The sequence below is a fragment of the Neovison vison genome, chromosome 9 (genome assembly GCF_020171115.1).
Source record: "Neovison vison isolate M4711 chromosome 9, ASM_NN_V1, whole genome shotgun sequence".
Classification (NCBI taxonomy): domain Eukaryota; kingdom Metazoa; phylum Chordata; class Mammalia; order Carnivora; family Mustelidae; genus Neogale; species Neogale vison.
In genome coordinates this window covers 13,597,734-13,619,309 of record NC_058099.1, presented here as the reverse complement: position 1 = coordinate 13,619,309, position 21,576 = coordinate 13,597,734, and the positions used below count along the sequence as shown (strand labels likewise).

General features: G+C 39.3%; 2 protein-coding genes across 2 annotated transcripts in view; one reads left to right on the top strand and one right to left on the bottom strand.

Annotated features, from left to right (window-relative positions):
* Window positions 1-14,846, bottom strand: part of FBXW2 (F-box and WD repeat domain containing 2) — a 29,124-nt gene extending 14,278 nt beyond the window's left edge. Inside the window, exons 1-4 of the mRNA XM_044265028.1 lie at window positions 14,807-14,846; window positions 14,596-14,704; window positions 9,510-10,019; window positions 2,044-2,238 (exon numbers count right to left, since the gene is read on the bottom strand). Of these exons, the coding sequence (XP_044120963.1) occupies window positions 2,044-2,238; window positions 9,510-9,999 (685 nt within the window). The 5' untranslated portion in view covers window positions 10,000-10,019; window positions 14,596-14,704; window positions 14,807-14,846. The remainder of the gene's footprint in view (window positions 1-2,043; window positions 2,239-9,509; window positions 10,020-14,595; window positions 14,705-14,806) is intronic.
* On the top strand, window positions 14,347-19,832 carry B3GALT9 (beta-1,3-galactosyltransferase 9). Its single transcript, XM_044264396.1, has 5 exons — window positions 14,347-14,427; window positions 14,527-14,743; window positions 14,805-14,990; window positions 17,402-17,493; window positions 18,729-19,832. Exons 1-5 carry the CDS (start codon window positions 14,347-14,349, stop codon window positions 19,830-19,832), a joined length of 1,680 nt encoding a protein of 559 aa, XP_044120331.1.
* The last annotated feature ends 1,744 nt before the right edge of the window (window positions 19,833-21,576 follow it).

The window sequence follows — 21,576 nt, the reverse complement described above, 5'->3', positions numbered from 1 at the left end:
CATGCCCCTGTGAGGGTCTTTTGTAACAGAGTTCAATCGTGTTCATTCTCCTAGCTGACCAACTGTGTAATTCTCAGCCAGAGATACTGTAAGAATGGTGCTACTCAACTAAGATTTTATGATAAAAAATACATTCATTTCAAAATTCTTGTTATTATTACAGCTTATTCTTCTAGGGATGGAGCATCCCTGGAATGACACAATCTCTTATCCTTGTACTAGCTTCGAAGTGAGAGGTAACACCAGTGCTGGAGATAATGGCATTCCCACTCAGCCTTGCCTGCCTGACACAACACAAGACCAATCCAGCTCATGCAGGGAAAAAACAACATAGGGGGCCCTATTCAGATTTGCCCTATTCTTCACAATGAGACAAAATGTCAAGAACAATACCCATGACCAAGAAAAGCCAGTGTAATGAGAAAAACAAAACACACATAAGTATCTCAAAGGTGAGACTAAGCCATTCTCTCCAACTATCTGAATTTCTTGAGGGGTGTACCCCCAGCACCTAAAACAGTGCCTGAGTATAGCAAATACTCAAACATTTGTTTTTAAATGCCTGCCAGACTCTAAAGGAACATTGGGGACCCAGAGATATACACTGGGCTTTTCCTTAAGGAACTCAGTCTAAGGGTAAAGGAGTCGTCCAAAAAATTTAAATGTTTACCTCTTGCTAGGGAAACACCAAGGAGAATGACTAACTCTGCCCAGGGATATCAGAGAGGACTTCAGGGAGGAGGCGATATTGGAGATGGCCCTGAAGGATGAGTAGAGTTTATCAAGAAAAGAGAATATTGCAGGTAGAAGGAACAGCAAAGGCATGGAATTAGGAAAAGCCATAGCAATGTCCAGGGAACAGCAAAGACGAAATTTTTTTAGAGCAGAGGTCGTGAAGTTGATCAGGTATAAAATCACCTAGAATGTACATCCTGACATATGGAACGGTACACTCAATTTAATATATACCATGCTAAATCATGTATCTTCCAATATTAATTTCTGTAACAAGCAAGTGGTAACAAATTGAGGGAAAATGTTTAAGATGACAAACAAAACAGGGAAAAAGTTGTTTTCAGCAAAATAGCTAGGTTCACTTCAAAGTATTACTGAGCACCAGATACAATAAAAGGAACTCAGGACCTAAGGGTGAATAAGACAGGCAGAGTCCCTGTCCTTCTGGCATGTATAGCCTGGTGGGGAACTGGATTACCATACTCATTTGTATGGTGAGTGTTATGACAAAATTCAGGTTATTAGGAAACCTACAGTAGAAGGGAGTCCAAGAAGACTGCTCATAAAACGGGATGCTTAAGATCATAGACTATGACTCTCCAGGGCTGAGGCAGTGAGTAACTGGAGAAAAGGAAGAAGGGAGCTGATGCACAGGAAGATGGGAAACAGCTCAACAGGATTTCTGCACAAAGCTCCAAAATACAATGCAGCAGAGCTTAGCAGCTCAGGTCTCAAGGTTATATTCAAATGACCAGTTTCTACACACTAGGCCACTATAAAACTACTAGGAATACTTAGGTATCTGTTTATCTTATCTCTAGGCACTGGTTTATTTTAATCAATTGTCAACCAAGATCCAACTTAACACAGTATGTGTAGATCATACAATCTGAGAACTACTGTCACTCCAAAGGATTTTCAGCCCTGATTCTACAAACAGAATAGACTGAATTTACAAGTGTAGGACTTGCTCAATTTGGAGGTAAGGAATCTGACAAAAGCAGAATGAACTGATTGTTCAACAAGGTATAAATGAAATACGTCAAGGAATACCACCCCCTTCCAGCACAAGGGTACACAGAAGAGTTTTGAAATACACCACGGAAAAGCAAAATTCAGGAAAAAATTCCAAGTAGGAATGCGTTAAGTAAAGGGATTAATGGCTATGACTAAGAAATAATAGGAAGGAAAGGCAGGTTAAGTTAAAAAAACAAAAAGAAAACAAAACAGGGTCACATTCTTGGCTCCTGGTTTTAAGGAATGAGAGGTTAAATTAACTGTAGAAACCCCTGAAAAAGGGCAACCCACCCGCCCCTGTGTGCCCCCGGAAGTGCTGGGTCCTGGCTCCGGAACTCCATTCCCAGCAGGCCACAGTGTTGTCAAAGGAGCCTGTCACAAGCTTCTGCTCATCAAATTTCACTGCTGCACAAGTGTGGGTCTGGATGCCATAAACACACTGTCCTGTGCTCACATCCCACAGTTTTGCAGACAAGTCATCTGACCCTTCAAGAGAAAAACAGGGAAGTTAGTAAGAAACCAAACACTAAAGAAGGAAAGCCAATCCCCAAACCATGGTATTCTTCAAGTAGAATCTCATGATCCCCTCTTCTAGCATTTCCACTTAACAGCTGAAAAAAGCAAAGCATGGGGAGGGTAATAACTCACTCAGGGTCACCAAAATGGTGTGAACAGCACAGGGACTGAATGCAGGCTTTCTGGTTTGGTCCTCTTTCCTTAATTTTCCAGGTGACAGAGGAATATTAGACAAAGCATCCCTTGGTGCTTGCACTTGCAAAATTTCATACACCTTTGACTATCACGAGCGTTCTGATTTGAGCTTGAAATGATGAGTATTACCTACGATTGCACGTATACATTTGTATGCCTACCCATGACTCAACAACTCTGAGCGAATAAAGAATGCTGAAGAGTAAACCTGTCTGCTGGAATATATTCTACCCTAAGATAAGTCAAAGATAAGCCACAGATCACAGGCTAACTTCTGCAAAAGCTAACTGCTATTTCCTTAAACCATCCCGAAATCTGTAAAGGAACCTCTAAGAAAACCATGGATAAATTATTCCCACACATTCACAACAACTCAACAATTAGCCTATAAAGCGTCTCAAGATTCTGCAGAAAAAAAAGTGGGTTTTATCTCCGCATCTGATCAAATTATACTGATCATGATGATAATTCAGGATTAGCTTTATGTTTAAAAGTCTAATGATTAAGGACGCCTGGCTGGCTCAGTTGGAAGAGCTTGGGACTCTTGACCTTTGGGTTGTGAGTTCGGGCCCCATGTTGGGTGTAGAGTTTCCTTAAAAATAAAATCTATAAATAAATAATAAATAAAGCCCACCAAATATAAAAGTCTAATGATTAAATCAGCCTCACAAACTTACCTTTATAACAAAAAAGTAGTAATAAGAATTGTTAAAGACATTTTGAAAATAAAAAAAAAATACACTCACAAGGACACAGTATGAAGGAAAGCACTGAATCACTGGCTTTGTAAAGATGAAATGACTAAATAAAACTGGCCACAATTCTACCTTTAAGGGTTGGTAGAAAGCCACTGTTTCACACAATGAAAAAATAACACTCATGAAAAGGGTAGAACATGAAATTCAACCTGGACAAATGCTAGAAGAACACACTGAAATGAAGACTATACTTGCTGTCACTCTAAGTATTTAGAGACTCAGTTTCCTTTTTATAAAACTAGAGATGGGACGTGGTTGGTGCTCCTCAATGGTCATATGGGGCATCAGAATCATCTGGGGAGGGGCACTGGGCTGGCTCAGTAGGTAAAGCATGAGACTCTTGATCTTGGGGTGTGGGTTCAAGCCCCATGTTGGGTGTACAGACGACTTAAAAATAAAATCTTTGGAAACAGCACTGTCCAACAGAAACAAAATACGAACCACAGAAGTAATTCAGATATGTAATTTAAAATTTTCTATTATTTACTTTAAAAAGAAAAAATATATATAATTTCATTAGCCCAATGTATCAAAAATAAAATTTCAACACGTAACCAATATAAAAAATTAATAGAATATTTTATATTCTAAATCCATTGAGTATTTCCCATTTCACATCTCAGTTTGGACTAGTGCCATCTCAAGAGCTCAAAAGCCTTATGTGGCCTATAGCTACTACACTGGACAGTGTGTCTAGATAATCTCAACTATACAACACTTAAAAATGGTGAAAATGATAAATCTAAATATTCCATAAATGTGTCTTAGGAAGTGGAATGACTGGATCCTCAACCTTGTGTCTATTTTACCACAATTTGATAAAAACAAAAAAAATTATCCTAATTGTTTAAATTAGTTTATATAGGAAAATATTCAGTTTTACACCCTAAAGAAGTATCAGAGAAAATTAGCTTGATGTCAGTTCCATTTTATAGAGCTGCAAGTCTACTCTGTTAGACCTTCAGGAGCCATTATTCTCCCCTCCTATTAAATTTTTATTTCAACCTTCCCTGTGGACTCCCATTTGCTGCACTGACTAGCAGCAGGTCATCAATGATGCAACCCAGAGATGTAAGGGGACTAAATAAATGAAGACTATTTTTCATTATATGAAAGATAAAACAAGCCCTCTCTACTCAGGAAAGATGATGAAAACAATACTTTGATATAAAAAAGTACAGGGATGGGTATATAACAAAAAGGTAAGCAGAAAATGGAGCTATAACTCAAATGGAGTAGTAAACTACCGGATCAAGTGAAGTTTAAATATTTAACTGGTAGAATCAGATCTCAGCTCTCAGCTGCCTCTTGGGGGCATTTGACTCTGATGACTAAACTGTCCTTGAAACTCTTCACCATTCTGGTTCTGTACCTCTTCCCCTCTAAGTACGCTCTTCAAGGATCCATCCTAGGCTATATTCTTCTTTCTCTCCAACTCCTTTTAAAAACCCCCTGTTCTAGCCATAGCCATGACGTGGCTAACCCCTCAACCTTTTGCTCTTGCCCTGAGCTACTCCCGAAGCTCTGATGTTGCATTCCAGATACCTATGGGAATCTCCACTCACATCCAACTACGTTAAGTTCATCCCAAATTTAATTCCCTCTACCCTCTCTATTCCTTCATTTCCTGTTCTTGTTACTAGTACCACCAACTTCCCAGGTGTATATATAGCTAGAAATCCCAGTTATTTTTAAATTAACCCTTTCCTCGCCACATACTCAATCCATTCCAAAATCCTGTCAATTCCATTTTAATGGTGGCTCTTCCATTTAACTGCTCCTTTAAAAAATCTCTATCCTTACTGTTCTATATCTAAATCTATCTACTCCTACCTAAACTGCAACATGTTAATACTTTCAAATTTTTATTTATTTTTTAAATTTCTTTTCAGTGTTCCAGAATTCATTGTTTATGCACCACACCCAGTGCTCCATGCAATCCGTGCCCTCCATAATACCCACCACCAGGCTCACCCAACCTCCCACCCCTCATCCCTCCAAAACCCTCAGATTGTTTTTCAGAGTCCACAGTCTCTCATTGTTCGTCTCTACCCTAATACTTCAATTCAGAAACTCTAGTTCTGTTTACTCTTCCCTAAACTGCAATACTCTAATACTTTCATTTGGAAACTCTACATTTGTCAATGCCAGAGGTCTCAACAGAAGAAGTATCATCTCCTAAGGGAACATTTTAGAAATGTGCAGGAGTGTTTTCAATTGTCACAATGATTTTGGGGCAGGGGGTAAGGGGCATTACTAGCCTCTGCCAGGCAAAGGCTGAAAATGCTAGCCATCATGGACAGTACACGAAAACAATGGTCTCGTATTTTGCATGACCTCTTAACGATTCTGCCCGATATTCCTAAGTAAAAAGCTTATCCTTAGTTGTCTGAGCCTCAGACCAGTTTTACAAAGCATGGAGTTTATTCTAAATTTTCAGAGTATACCAGGTAGATTGAGGAAAAATGTATTTTGCTTTCTTGGGGACTTTGCTAAGAGTTTTTTCACTGCTTGAGGTCATACCACTGATGGTACCAATACAACACACTGCACTTAGAGCCGTCATGTTCATGACAACAGTACATACACAGGTGCAAACATCTCATTACACTTCTGTCTTCTAGCACAGCTGGGCTTGAGCACAACACGTTTAATGTGTATTATTTTAAAATTACTATCTTTTTATTTCTGCTCTGGATCAGCCTTTAGGTATTACATTAACTTTCTGAAATACGTGCAATAAGTTATTTCTATGAATTTTAGTTTAAGGTAAGATAATACTACAAAATACATTATAAGAAGAGGACCTGGGTCTGATAGAAATAAGAAAAACTGGTCTACTTGAAGACAACTCTGATACTGGCCCTTTTTCAGCTCAGAAAACTTTCATTATTTTTTTCTTCCTACTCACAGAAAACCGTCCAAACTCATGTTCCCAATATTTAAGGTTTTTATAATACACCTCAAGCCAATTCTTCAGCTTATATTCTAAGGGTCCCTACTTACATCCTGAGATCAGCTAAAATGAATGTTCTTTATTTTTCTCCTATAAGCTCCACACTTAGTCCTTTCTACACTTTTGCTAATGTTAATGCTGATCTTCCTACTGGAAAGCACTTATTCTCATCTCTCTAAAATCCACCCACTTTCCAAGATTCAACATAAACACTGCTCAATTTTTGCAAATGAAGGAAAGCACTGCTTCCTCTGAACATATTATATGATTTATTCTCCTCATATAATTCAACTGTATCATTTGATAACACCTCTTTTATAGCTATTATTTTTCTTATTCAACTATAAGCCAAGGTAACACTACAGCAGCCTGCAAACTCAATATGACCCAACCATATTGGGTCATAAAAATTCATATTTTTAAAATATGAATACTTAAAAATCAGCACACTAAAAAACAAACAAAAAAACACTAAAAAAAAATCAGAATATTGCACAGAAATCTAGATCTGGGACATTAAGTATCAGATCTGATCACTCTAACCTTAAATCCCATATGGCAATAATTCACTACAGTGGAGCAGCTGCTACCCTCTCTAAAAGGGCAAGTGCTTGCTCTTTCATAGTCTACATGGAGACTTCTACCTAATCAGGTTACCTTCCTGATCCCACTGTGCACATTCTCTGAGCAAGAACTGTCCTAATCCATCCATGACCTTCACATTGTCTTTCACATGGAAGTCATTTTATATATATCTACTGAATGGCACAAAGCACAACAGGTTCCTTTCTTACCATTTTAGAACTAAGCAGAAAGGTAACTACCTAATTCACTATGCTATGTTAATTTTGACTATCAGCCATCAATCTTTTTGGCAATACTATTTTATTGCTTGTTCAAGGGGCTAATCTAAAAATGTCAACTGTAGGGGCGCCTGGGTGGCTCAGTGGGTTAAGCCGCTGCCTTCAGCTCAGGTCATGATCTCAGGGTCCTGGGATCGAGTCCCACATCGGGCTCTCTGCTCAGCAGGGAGCCTGCTTCCTCCTCTCTCTCTCTGCCTGCCTCTCTGCCTACTTGTGATCTCTCTCTGTCAAATAAATAAATAAAATCTTTAAAAAAATAAAAAATAAAAATACATAAAAATGTCAACTGTAAACTTATTGCCAAATTCAGAATTTCCCAATTCTACCACGGAGAAAACACGAGCTCTTCAGTAACAGCAGGGAACAAACACATGTATGGTTGTGTAACAAATACTTCTCTCACTGGTTATGGTTCCAGGGATGCTGCTATTAGAAAAATTAAACTAATGCTTTGCATTATTTTCAAAAGACAGAGCAGAATTTTCAATATGCAAACCTGATGAATTTAATCAGAATAAAAAATACAAACTATAGACCCACCTAGAAAACAACCTTAAAGTGAAGGGCTGGGTTCATAGTTATTGTAGATACTAACTTTCCAGGTAGTTAAAGAACTCAGTGAATGTGTCCCATTCACTTCTGCTTCAAATAACTAATGCAGCTTTACTACATTTCAAAAGTCAAGTTTGATGAGTTTTTTTTTTTTTTAAAGCTCAATGTGGCTCTGAAAATGAGTCAACTCGCCAGTACTTACCTAAGCACAAATGAGCACAAATCTCAAAGGAAATACTGCATCTTAATCTTTAAAAACTACCTGCCATTGATTGATCCTAAGGCAAAAAGAACACAGAAAAGCTATCACCCCAATGGGAAAGTACATCAAAGTATAAAAGAACAGATGATGCCTTTCCAATAATCTGACTTATAAGACAGGGAATAACATGAGCACGAATAGCTTTTGGATGACAAACGAAACCATGAAATGCCTTAAATTTAATGTTTATTTTATAAAACTGGCAAGGTATCTAGCATTTCAGAGAATATATCACCACATGAGAAAATATATATCCTTGAGAAATCATACATCTCAAAAATGTTAAAACTGAGTCTGGTGGAACTCTCAGAGAGAAGGAGGGTTATTTAAAACTTTGCTGTGGCCATGGCACCAATTCGATCTCTCTGGAAAGGACAGTAAGAGGAACTTTAAAATTATTCATATTCCTGGATCTGTGATTCTACTTTAAGGCTTCTGCCCCAAGGAAATAATTCAAGGGAAAAAAGTGCAAACAGAGATATTCATAAAAATAGAACCACCTAAATATGCATTAATGTTGAATTGGCCAAATAATGGTGACATATTTACACAAAGGAACAGTATATGCTATTTAAAAAGGCAAATATATACTTAGGTAAAACTCAAATGTCTATTAGAAATTATCTTGGGGAAAATAAATAAATAAAAGAAAAAACAAAAGAAACTATCTTGGGGGGTGCCTGGATAGCACAGTTGGTTAAGCATCTGACTCCTGAATTTTGGCTTTGGTTGTGATCTCAGGGCTGTGAGACTGAACTCTGTGTCAGGCTCCATGCTCTGTGGAGTAAGCTTGAGATTCCCTCTCCCTCTTTCTGTACCCCTCCCTTTCTGCTCCCTGTCTCTCTCTCATAAATATTTAAAGAAGGAAAGAAATTATCTTGAATGAAGAAAGAACACCAAGTATCCCTAAATATTATACACAATGAAAGTGAACAGACATTGGGATCATTGATAAGAACTACCTGGAATCATTCTAGACATTGCCTAAGAATTATCTACAATGCCTATCAAAATGTATTGCCTAAAACATATGCATTGATTATAAGTAGAAGCACATGCCCATCATAATTAAGATACACATAATTCCAAATTTTAATGATTATTTTGTTATATAGTTACTCAATTGCTTAGGGTTAAAATATCTAACTTCCATGTGTAAACTCATCTAAGTCTTCTTAGAACCACAGGAATTTACAGCAAAAGAGAAATACTTCCCTTCCCATATTAAACAGAAAGGGAAACAAACACACAAAGGTTAAGTAATTCTTCCAAGATGAGCTAACTACTTGCTAGGTCTAGACACCAACTTTTCCATTGATTTTTCTCAAAAAATACTGCTGACAGAAAAAAAAATTTAACCAACATGGAGAACTGTACATGGAAGGAAAAAGCACTGAAAAAAACAGTTACAGCTTCCTGATTCACATCACATTTAAAAGAATGTCTGGAGCTTTCTTCTCATACAATTTTATAAAAATGATTTGTTTTCTAGAGGGAAAGAGGAAAGGGTTAGGGATGGGGGAAGGGAGAATGCCACTATAGATATCTCATATAATTAATCTTGCCATTCTCAAGCCTAAGGAGTAATTTTTTTCTGGTTCTAAAATTATACCCTATGAAATACAAAACAACAAAACAGTTCCGAGGTCTCTTACCTGTACAGAGAAGTCCATCTTTATAGTAAAGTGCATACACTCTGGCACTGTGTCCAATTAATGATGAGGTCTCAAAGGCTTCATGGTCCTCCAGTTGCTTCATTCTCAAAATAGCCTTCAAATAAACCTTCTTCCAGTGCAAAGCGTCCTGAACAGAATCATCTATCTGCCAGCCCAAATTTTTACACGCAGTCTGCCACACCTCTGTACAGGCACTTATCACCTTATTCCACTGTTTAGAGACGAGGCAGCACGTGAGTAAAGTCTGAGGATCGAGCCATTTTAACAAATAAAAACTGAGCTCCAGGGGAAGGAGTTTGAGGAAGTCCCGCTTGAGGAGAGTCTCCAGGTTATTGGAGAGATGCCTGAGCTGGACTGCCCCACTCAGACTAATCAGGTGATCCAGAGTTTCATTTTTCTGCAAGTCCGTCAGAGAAAGAAATGTAACAGAAATGTTATCAAGCCATGTCTCAAAGTCCTTTCTCTCCATAAGGTTATGGAAAAATTTACCTGTGGCACATCAAAATATTGTATTAGTTCTGCTCAAAAAGACTGTTCAAGCAAGACTGCTAACAAATGAAAATTAGTGTAAAAAACTTGGCATTACAACTTTATGCTTAGTTACCACATTACAACTTTACAGTAAACATATTCCATCTGAAAATCTTCCATGCACACAGAGGAAAATACATACTGAGAAAACATACTTTAATAAATCATGATCTCTGAAACACAAGTCAGTGAGACTTATGTAGGTGTATGTGACTTGCTCCTTTTGAAGTCTAGCACATGCTACATGCATCTTCACAGTAAAAGATTTACAAAGTGTTCATTATAAAATAGCTTTTTCCAGGTAATATACTTCTCCCCACCCCACCACTCATCAAAACCTTCATAACACTGTTTACTTAATACACTCTATTTGGGTACTAATATCACAAAAACAACCAGAAGGCAAGTCTCCTGAGCAGTAACTGGACATTTTAGTTATCATGCTAGGCACAGCCTGACCTGTTACCAAAATCACAAAACCAACTACTGGCTTTTCGATAGATGTTCAGGCAAAAAGGTTTAGGGAAGAAACATAAGCAGATGTCTTAAGTTACAGGTATTCTGGCTCAGGTATTCTGGTTCTTCTACTTCCTTTATGGCACCGCCTGTTAGAACATGAATTACTAAAGGCCTTACATGGCCTTACATAGTTTTTATAAGCCTCATATGAGCTGGTGACAACTCCGAACCATGTGCCACACACATGAGCAGTGCGGGTCAAGGAAGCCTCACAAATAAGTCAAATTAGTAATCCCGAAACTTCGAAAACACCAAGAAAACAAGAAGCATCATCTCTACTTTGCAGGGGAGGAAGTTAAAAGTCAGAGAAGGTAAGTGATTTGCCTACAGTCAACAGAGCTATTAAAATAGCATCAGAACAACCCAGAGGTCAGCGCTCTCACCATTCCAACCACACCAAGCTGTCTCTCTCTGATGACAGCCACACCAGGAGAATCACCACCTGGTTATAAAATCGGGAGGCACTGTGACTATCTGCTTATAGCACCTTCTCCTTTAGGAGAAAGACAAATTGCTCTAAGACTAAACGGAACAGAAAAAAACCTTACAAATATACAGCATTACATACTGTGTCAAGGTGTCAATCCACTTTTGACAAAAGGGACTAAACTAATGAAAAGAAAACAAAAAATAAAGCAAATCCATAAAAACATCTTTCCCAAGGTTGGCTATATGTTGATAGATGTTGGTGCTGAATGATCGGTACACAGAGGTTTTTTTATTCTTTTTATTATTATATGCTTAAACAGTTCCATAATTTAAAAAAAAAAACCTTCCTTCTATCTGATCATTTATTCTCCAACCAGATTGTCATACTAATTTTAAAAATTTATATCCAAATTAATGTGGAAGAGGAAAATAAATTCCTTCCCATATATGTCATCTAGGTCAAGTCTACGTCAAAAGCCAGATCTCATCTTCCAACTCTGTCCATGTAGGTCAGTAAAAATCATTTTCATTAATTTCCCAATATCAAATTTGGCAAGAATGTTATTGGACACAAAAGAGTATAAGCAACCAAACCTTCCAATCATAATATCTCCTATCTAACAGTTTGATTTGGGGAACAGTGAATGAACTTTAAAATAATACTCCAGAATCCTCAGGGTTTGGGCTAGGCAGGATTTTTTAGTTCATGGATTTACTAGGCAGCCAAAAAATAATCAGTTCACCAAAAGTTTTATCAACAAAACAAGCAAACAAGCTTCCTCTTTCTGAATCTAAACAACATTCTATCTATAACATGTCTGGAAATTCTTTACTTTAAAAAAACCACTCATAGCAAGTCAAAACAATTCTTTTCTGTGGACACTCACAAAATGTCACAAAATCTAATTAATTAATACTGGCCAATTAAAAACATGTAACAAAACATCTACCCAGGAATAAGTGCGGAGGACTTCCTCTCTCACACCTACATACACAGAAGTATCCACACATCCATCACAGAAATGCTTATTTCTGCTTATAAGAAGCTGAATTACTATTTAAATGACTACAAGGCAAATTTATAATACCCATGAAAATGTTATCAGGTTTCCACCATTGACAAAAACTAAGACATCCTACAGAATGCCAAATTAATGTAGTCATGACACCACAGATTATGAGACAAACTTTCCAATGAGCACCTTTAAAAAACTCAGCCATTTCTGAGATTCAGATATTCTCTTAACCCCTAATAATTTTTTCCCCAACTCTGCACTATTACAAAACAAAACAAAACCCACCAGTTTTTACTTTTCTAACAAAAAAATCAACTGACTTTGGAGGGAACTTTTTTAAGGTCACAGTCTAAAATGAACCCTTCTGGAGAGCCTCTAGGAATATCATGTACTCCTGGCAGCACAAGGCCCAAACAGGACAACTTCAGGAAGAAGGATTTCAACTCAACAGGAGCTTTCCAATAATGTAAGGGCTGTCTCCAGAACGCTGTGTAATTCCCATTGCTGGGAAAGTCAAAGACAGTGGAAACAGAGGCAGAATGAGGTAAATGAAAATGCCCTGGAGTCAGTCAAATCTTTTACTTGAAGATTCAGCCACTTCCTATGGGATTATGGGCAACTCTGAAACCAACTTCTAAAACTTCAGTCATCTGTAAAATGGAAGCTATCACTCACTTTGAGAGTTATGAAAATCAGAAACAGGGCCAGAACATCCTTAACACACAGTCTGAAGTAACTCACATGGTATTTTTCATAGTTTTATCACTATGAATACCTGCCAGGAAAGCTGGCAGTAGCCCTAAGGCTGGAAAACATAGGGCCACCAACATCCCTTTCGACCCTATGACCCTAATCATAAAATTTCCCTTAAAATGGCTTAAAATATATGGAGGAAAAATTCGAGGGCTCAAACTTATTGAGATTTAGTTTTATAATTAAGGGCAGTTATTGACTTGAGGCTAGAATTTCCCACTAGGTGCATTTTTGTCTCTACCCACACTTCATTGTGTCTTGCCCTCCCCTGCTCCCACTTCAGATTAAACATTAAACCTGCCCTTCTGCCCTCAATATTAACAATCACTAAGGCTCCGAAATGGGTGGTGTGATGAAGACACCTAAACTGGAAGATGGGAGGTCTAGGTTTGATCTCTAGTTCTGCCATTAGCTCCCTATGTTCCCTTAGGCAACTCTCATATTTGTATTGATTTAAAAGACTCAAGTACTACTCATAGACATTACCTCATTGGATTATCAGAACTTCATGGAAAGTATCAGTACTACTGCCCTTAACGAATAAAATGAAGAAATTTATGGCCTAAGAAGTGGAGTGACTTTCCCAGGGTCCCATAGGAAGCACCTTAACATCTTTCTCAGCCCCCACCCCCTCAAAACAAAACAAAACTATACCCCTAGGTTTTATTGGAGACAGCCATTCTAGATAAAACATCACATATGTGTTTTCCTCTTCTCCACCAGGACCTGGCCTAGTTAAGAATGAAAGCAAGACATCTGTTGTTGGAGAGGAGGATTCATCTTCCCTGTTTTCTTATCAAGCACTATCAGCAGTTACAGTACAGAGGTTCTGAAAACATGTTATTTCTAAACATACACATGCCCGGTATCTTTTGAATATCAAGAAGCTGGTAACCCTGGTTGCCTCCCGGGAAAACTAGAGAGCTAAGGAATTGGAGCGAGGAGCCCTTCCTTGAATTTAAAACCATGTGAATATACTATTTACTTTAAAACCGCCTTTAGGGGCGCCTGGGTGGCTCAGTGGGTTAAAGCCTCTGCCTTCGGCTCGGGTCATGATCTCAGGGTCCTCGGATCGAGCCCCACATCAGGCTCTCTGCTCAGCAAGGAGCCTGCTTCCTTCTCTCTCTCTGTCTCTCTGTCTCTCTCTCGGCCTGCCTCTCTGCCTACTTGTGATCTGTCCGTCAAATAAATAAATAAATAAAATCTTTTTAAAAAATAAGATAAAACCGCCTTTAGCTCTAAGATAACTAAAAACAGCTCGGAAAGAAACAGTGTGTTAAATACAGGCTCTGCAGCTCCACCTGTTGCTGAGTGACCCTGGGGAAATCACTTCACCCATCTCAAGTTCAGTCTCTTCACTTGTAAAATGCAACCACGCACAGCATTCCGCACAAGGGTTTTTGTGAGGATTAAGTCGGATAACGCACGTAAAGCGTTTAGCACAGTACCCGACACACTGTAAGCTTCCAAGAAATGCCAGTTACCATTATTATTCAGCATTAATATTGTTATCTCTATCTCAAGCGGCACCCCACATACACACCTGTTTCCATCGCATACCCACAACTATGGCACAGTTCCTCACATTAATACAGCGCTTTGTACTTCGTAAACCACCTCGCCACACTTCATCATCTTTCAAAGTCATGGTAGCATCATTGTTTACTCATTTCGCGGCTAAGGAAACTGAGCAACTAACAGGCAGTAACTCCGAGACTCAATTTTCCCATCTCTAAAATCAACTCCAGATCCCTTCAACCCGCGTTCGTCGTTCCCAGGTCCCCCGCTTCCAGAGTCGTGTTCCGCGCAGCACTGACCTGAGCGAGCGCCCCGGGGCCCAGGACCTCGCGCCGGGCTCACACCGACTAGGCGCGCTCGGGCCGCCAGAGCCTCGCAGCGGCCGGGTCCGCTCCGCAGCCATGGCGCCTGCAGAGAAAGAAAGACAAACGGCCCGAGGCGCGGCTGGTCAGCAAAGGCGCGGGCGCCTGAGAACCCCCTCCTCGGCCTGACCCCGCCTCACATACAGACCTGGACCAGCGGCCGCCGCTCGGGGTCTGCAACCTCACAGGGGAGCGGCTTCCGGTGCTGCCTGCGTCATCTCCGCGCGTCCCTCCGCCCGCGGCGCCCAGCGGACGCGGGTGCACTTCCGGCCCCGGCCTCCGGGGGAAGCGGGCTGGCCCTGGGGAGCGCGGAGGGAGGGGGAGCGTGCCCCGTACAGCTTAGGCTTGTGGACCCTCGTCCTAAACTTATTTTTTGCTGTGTATCGGGGATGTGTCTCATCCGACCGGACCTGGCCCCGTGTGGCCCTTTTTCTTATCCTTTCTTTACGGAGGAGAGGCAGGAAATTTTCAGAGACGTGTCCGAAGTCAAACAGCCCATTGAGTCACCGGTTATTTCCCAAACACTCTTCTGGGAGATAGGGTTAATGAGCGAAAAGCACAAAAATACGGACCGCCTGGGATTTACGTCCTAGCGAGGGAGGCGGACAGATAAATAACTAAGCAAGGCATGTGCAAGTCTTAGCAAGTGCCAAAGAGAAAAATTAAGCAAGTTAAGGGGATTGGTGAGCGAAAGAACAGTCAGGTGATCTAGGTTCGAATCCCAGTTCTTACACTCATGCTGTGCCTATGGCCTACTTATTTAACCTCTCTGCATTTATTTCCTTCTTCTGCATAGTAGTTCTAGTACCTTCCTCATGTCATCCTTCTGAGGACTGAAAGTTGAAGCATAAATCTTTAAGCGTCAAAAAACTTGAACTGTGCTTCCGATGTCCCCGGTAGTATCCTAAATCAATTTGTGTCGCCGCACTCAATTCCCACAGCAGCCCTACACCGCAGTTACTATTATTAGCTCCGTTTTTAGAGATGGGGAAACCGAGGTCAAAAGGCATCTTGCCTAAAGGCTTAGTAACTGGCTTCATAGGATTTCAACCCAAGCCCCCTTCAGAACATAAATTCTCCTGGTCTCTCTGTAAAGGCTCATAAACCACATACACATACTCCTATCTTATTCCAGCACCATCTGAGAAGATTTTCAGCAATGATATTCTAATTTGCATCGTCTGATAGGGCAGCCACTAGCCTCTTCTGACCATTAAACACTTGAAAATGCCTGATAGGACTGAGGAAATACAATTTTAATTGATTTAAATTTAAATAGCCACATGTGGCGAATGGCTACCCTATCGAACAGACTGGTCCAAGAGATATATCACGTTATATGGACAATAAGACAGTCACATATTCAGTTAGTGGTAGAGAATAGCCAAGACTCCAAGCATCCTGGGTTCATCTAGTGTACCTAAAACATGGGAAGTAAAAATTTGACTATGTGAGGTAGAAGTCACTATGATGGCTTGAAAGTCAGGTCTCAAGAGAGCAAAAGGGAGTCTCTGTAGCCAAAGAGTGACTGATGACATTATAAGAAAATTTAAGAAGAAATGCGCACAAAGATCAGATAGCCTCTATGAAAGGGAAGGCAGTGCCAAGGAAATTAAGAAAACCAAGCACCCCTATGTGCCTCAACCCAGTGAAGTAGGAGTTTGATGAATCAAACTGAAAATCCCAGATGGAGCTGTCTGGAAATAATGTTGTTAGACCTTCCCATGGACAAAGAAACCAAACTGTCTAAAAAATGAAAGAAAGAAAGAAAGAAAGAGAAAAAGAAAGAAAGAAACCAAACTAAGTTGAAGCCAAGAGGAGATCTGGGAACAAAATTTATAGCTGAGAACTGAAAGTTGCAAAACAGGATTTGTATTTAATTAAATACAAGACCTATTTAATTGCTAAACTTAGAATGTATAAACAATTTCTTTTCACTTGCATTTTTTTAGGTTATATTTTCCCACTTTGTAAAACAAATTTCCAAGATTGCATGACAGTGGTTGAGAAAGCATAGCCAACTTTGAATGTAATAATATTTTCCTAGCCAAACAATAAAAAAAAATGCTTTGAGTGGCAGGCAGGAAGATCAGCATGAGAAAAAAACAAAGATGAAATATAGCCCTGCCTAGAAACAGAATGCTCAATACAACTGCTTATGTGACAAGAACATGAAAATATGCTGAATGTTGTTTCTTTTCTTCAGCTTGCTGGTAGGAGCAGTGTTTGGAATAATTCCTACACATTCATGCCCTAGGAAAATGGCAAACATTAAACAAACCTCACCATATGATGTTTCTTCAGAAGAAAAGTAGGCACCATTAGGGATGACAACTATTCCTTGATGTTTTTAGTCTATGTCTTGCACGTGCATATACTAGGGAGCAAGAACTATTCCAATTGTTCAGTTTCTTGAAAACACTCCAAAACTGACACTTCTCCTTGTGTGATGATGTGTGGAGGGGTGATGTAGGTGAACTGCTCTTTCAACTCCCACACTTACTTCACCAGGAATTCAGCATAAAGGCAAGGAGTCCGTTTCAAGAGGTACACAAGGTTGGGAGCATTTGAACAGGTTTGTGTTCTCTGTTTTTTGTTCTGGATTCACTCTAGCTGTAACATAATCTTCACTTGCTTTCCTATGCAGCCAGCAGGTATTCTGGGACAAAAGCTCAAGTTGATTAGGAAGAAACTTTATCCTTAAAGTCTTGGGCACAAAGTACTTTACTTCAATTGCTGTTAGACTGGAATGATGTTGAGCTACATTCGGGCATCATTTGTCATCTGGACTCAATAATTTCCAAAGCCCTGAAATTGCTTACAGACAACATGCAGGTAAGCTTCTTAAATCTTTGAAGCATTTGATGTCTATTAAAATAGGCTTGAGGAAAGTGAAGTTTCTTCTCTTTTTAAATCATTAGCAATTGAGCAAATGGAAAGGAGTTCAGATGATAATTGCAGGGGTTCATTTTGTTTTGTTGTGCCTTTCCAATTCAGTGAACACGGAGAAGGAAGAGAGTCAGGATTCTCAGGGGTTAAGAGTGAGCTTTGGAATTTTGCAGACTTGAATTCAAATCATGACATTACTCTTTGTACTTACCCATTGAGTGATCTTTGGCAAGTTATGAAACCTGGATGCTTAATTTTGAAGATAACCTATCTGAAAGTATTACCAGGGCTAATTAAGGCATATAAAGTGCTTAGCACAGTGCCTGGAACACTGCAAGTGCTCAGTAAGAAGTTACTTTTATTATGAGAAGCTTTGTCAATTGAAGCTCCAGTAGAAATTTAATTCTTTTAATTTTCCCTTGCTTTATTATGTTACAATACTGTATTTACCCTTCCAGATGGAAAGTTTCCATCTTCTTCAATGATGTGGAGTAAACTTGGCATAGGTCCACCCTAGATCTCCAAAGGGGTGCTATGCAGATAGCGGGAATTTGTCCATATTGATAGATGTGTCAGATGGATTAGGGGACATTGCCAAAACAGACAATGTCAGAATTCAGTATTGGATTAAACTGGAAAACCATACTGGAAGGATATAAATGTTTTATAGTAGCCATTGTTCACTGGGCAACAAAAGCAACTACTTCATGGAAAATTAGCCCTTGACCTTTGTAATTAGAGAAGAAACCGATCCAAGTGTTTCACTTCCTGAGAGAACATCATATATTTTCCTATAGGTTTTTAGCACAATGATGCCACTTGCTACTTTATATCATGTCTCTGTGTCTGATTCCTCTTTGCTTCTCCAGCGACCGACACAATGCTTTGCATTTAGTAAGTAGGCTTTCATCCAAACGAGGAAGATAACAACCAATTAACATTTTATTCAGTTTCTACCTCATACCAAACACTGAACTCTGCAGAACTGAAGAAGAAAGAGGCATGATATCACCTGTCCAAGGAGCCATGATATAGTGGGAGAGGCTTAGAGCAAAAATAAGTCAGAAACCCTTAAAATAGTGTACTTCTAAGTGCTGTGAAGAGTACTTATAACATTCAGAGGGGGGAAAAACAAGAATGGAGGTGAAGTTTGAATGAACATGTGTTTTTTTCTTATTTAGGTGACATTCTGCAGACTTCGGACTCACCAGTGGTGTTTCATTCTATTTAATGTTATCCTATTTCATGCCTTGCTTTTTGGGGCTGATTTTGTGGAAGAATACTTTTTGCGTGCTTTGCCTTATATAGATATGAAAGTTCTTGAAACAAAGGATAAGGCAAGAAAATTGAACGTGGAACCCCTAAGAAGTAACCTTTCCAAGTATTATATCCTGAGCCAGTCGGAGGTGTGTAAAGGGAAGAATATATTTTTACTCTCTCTTATCTTCAGTAGCCCAGGAAATGGAACAAGGCGGGACCTCATCAGGAAAACCTGGGGTAATGTGACCAGTGTCCAAGGGCACCACATTCTCACACTGTTTGCTTTAGGAATGCCTGTTTTGGTAACTACCCAGCAAGAGATAGACAAAGAGTCCCATAAGAATAATGATATAATTGAAGGAATCTTCTTGGACACTTCTGAGAACCAAACCCTGAAGATCATCACAATGATGCAATGGGCTGTGACTTTTTGCCCTAATGCCCTATTCATTCTCAAGGTTGATGAAGAGATGTTTGTCAATCTTCCAAGTTTGGTAGACTATCTTCTCAATGTGAAAGAACACCTTGAGGATATCTATGTGGGAAGAGTTATTCATCAGGATACACCCAACAGAGACCCCAATAGTCAAAAATTTGTCCCTTTTAGCAAATACCCAGAAAAGTACTACCCAGATTACTGCAGTGGTGAAGCCTTTATTATGTCCCAAGATGTGGCTCGGATGATGTATGTGGTTTTCAATGAAGTACCCATAATGGTTCCTGCTGATGTGTTTGTAGGGATTTGTGCCAAGTCCATCGGCCTTACACCCATCCACAGTTCAAGGTTTTCTGGGAAAAAGCACATCAGATACAACAGATGTTGCTATAAGTTCATTTTTACATCCTTGGAAACTATAGATGCTAAAATACCCCTGGCATGGGAGGAGATTAGCAGTGGGAAAGAATGTGCCCTGTTTGAGACTTACTACGGGCTCATTTCCTGCAAACTTCTGACATACCTTGACAGCTTTAAACGTCTTCACATGAATACCGTAAAAAACTATGACATGTATTTTGGTGGTTAGGAGGGCTTTTTGTGAGTTGTTTTTTTTTTTTGGCGTTTTCTTATAAATGTGTTCTTCGTAAATTAACTCATACCTTGCTATAAAAAGCGTCCCTCCTTCCTTGTGTTTCTGTAGTTTCTCTTAGCAAGTTTCAAAATGTTATTAGTGCTGTGATGTAGTACATCATACTGAGATTTTATTTTTATGATATTTAAGTTGATAGAGTATGATTCTTTTCAAAATAAAACCCTTTGGGGTGCTTGGGTGGCACAGTCACTTAAGTGTCAGACTCTTGTTTTTGGCTCAGGTCATGATCAAAGTGTTGTGACACCGAGCCCCACATGACACTCTGCGCTCCGCGTGGAGTCTGCCTAAGACTCTTTTCCCTCTCCTTCTACCCCTCCCTGCTGCTTCTCTCTCTCAAAAAAAAAAAAAAAAAAAGTAAATCTTAAAAAAAAAAATAAAACCTTTTATCCAGAAATGAGAGAACATTAATTATAACCAGAAGTCTTGTTTCTCTTTACAGCTAAGTGTATTTGTCAAAATCATATTCTGTGGAACTCTTGTGACTCACCAACAGAAAGGGTAACTGATTTTTGAGAATGCTCAGAATTGAAAGAGAACACTAAGGAATGTGTTGAACAAAATTTTCATCTTGGATGTAAGCAAGAAACATTTTAGTAACTGGGTGGTGGAATTACACTTAATTTACAAGCATTAACCACCTAGTATATGTTAACTTAAACCATACCAAAGACTTGGATCTCTCTTTGTAAAGCACTTTTCATCAAGTCCTAGTTAGACTGTGTTACAGTCTAACTGTACTGGGATGCATTACAAATTCACATTTTGTGTTATGTGTATACTCTTCATTAGTTTCCTAGGAATGCCGTAAGAAAATACCACAAACTGGGTGAATTAAGAGAACAGAACGGTATTTGCTCAAAGTTTTGGTGGCTAGATGTCTGAAATCAAGGTGTTGGCAGGACCCTGCTCTCTCTAAAGCCTATAGAAGGGAAAATCCTTGTCGTTTCTAGCTTCTGGTGGTGGACAGCCATACTTAGCATTCTTTGGCTTGCAGAGAGATCACTTTAATCTCTGTTTCCATCTTCTCACATGGCCTTCTCCTGTGTGTCTGTGACTTCACATAATCTTCCCTCTGTGCTGTGTCCTAATTTCCCTGTTCTAAGGACACCAGTCATTGGACTGGCACCCAAATGACCCCATTGTACTTTGATTACATCAGCAAAACTATTTCAAAATAAGGTCACATTAGGAATCAGGGATTAGGATTTCAACATTATCTTGTTGGGGGGACACAATTCAACTTACAACACACTTTCTGATTTCTCTTGTATAAAGACCAGGTCCTAGATCAATAGCTCCCATCCCGGGGTTCTTGGGGTTTTAGGTGTCCCCAAAGTAACACACTTTGAAAATCCTTGCCATTACACTTATTAGATCATATTTTTTGACAAATGGCTAAAATATCTGAGCTTCAGTTTATGTATAAAATCAGACTTGTGGACTAAATGAGATCTGTCAATCATTTAGCATTGGATTTGGCTCATGGTAAGTGTCCAATAAGAGGAAGAGGCAGCATTTAAAAACATATATATGCTCTGAGTTAAATAGCTTAGATTCAAATCTTGGCTCCATTTATTTGCTCTGTGATCTTGTGCAAGTTCCTTAATTTTGCTGTGCCTTAGCCTCATGCATAAACAGGGTAATAAGAGTATTTTATTCCTGGGAGAGGAAGGACAGC

Bases quoted from the DNA above. Each gene is read 5' to 3' on its own strand.
- B3GALT9 (XM_044264396.1), top strand. From the start codon at position 14,347: ATGGCACAGTTCCTCACATTAATACAGCGCTTTGTACTTCGTAAACCA. The intron at 14,428-14,526 runs GTAGCATCATTG...AATCAACTCCAG, and splicing joins CATCATCTTTCAAAGTCATG to ATCCCTTCAACCCGCGTTCG. The intron at 14,744-14,804 runs GTCAGCAAAGGC...CCTCACATACAG, and splicing joins AACGGCCCGAGGCGCGGCTG to ACCTGGACCAGCGGCCGCCG.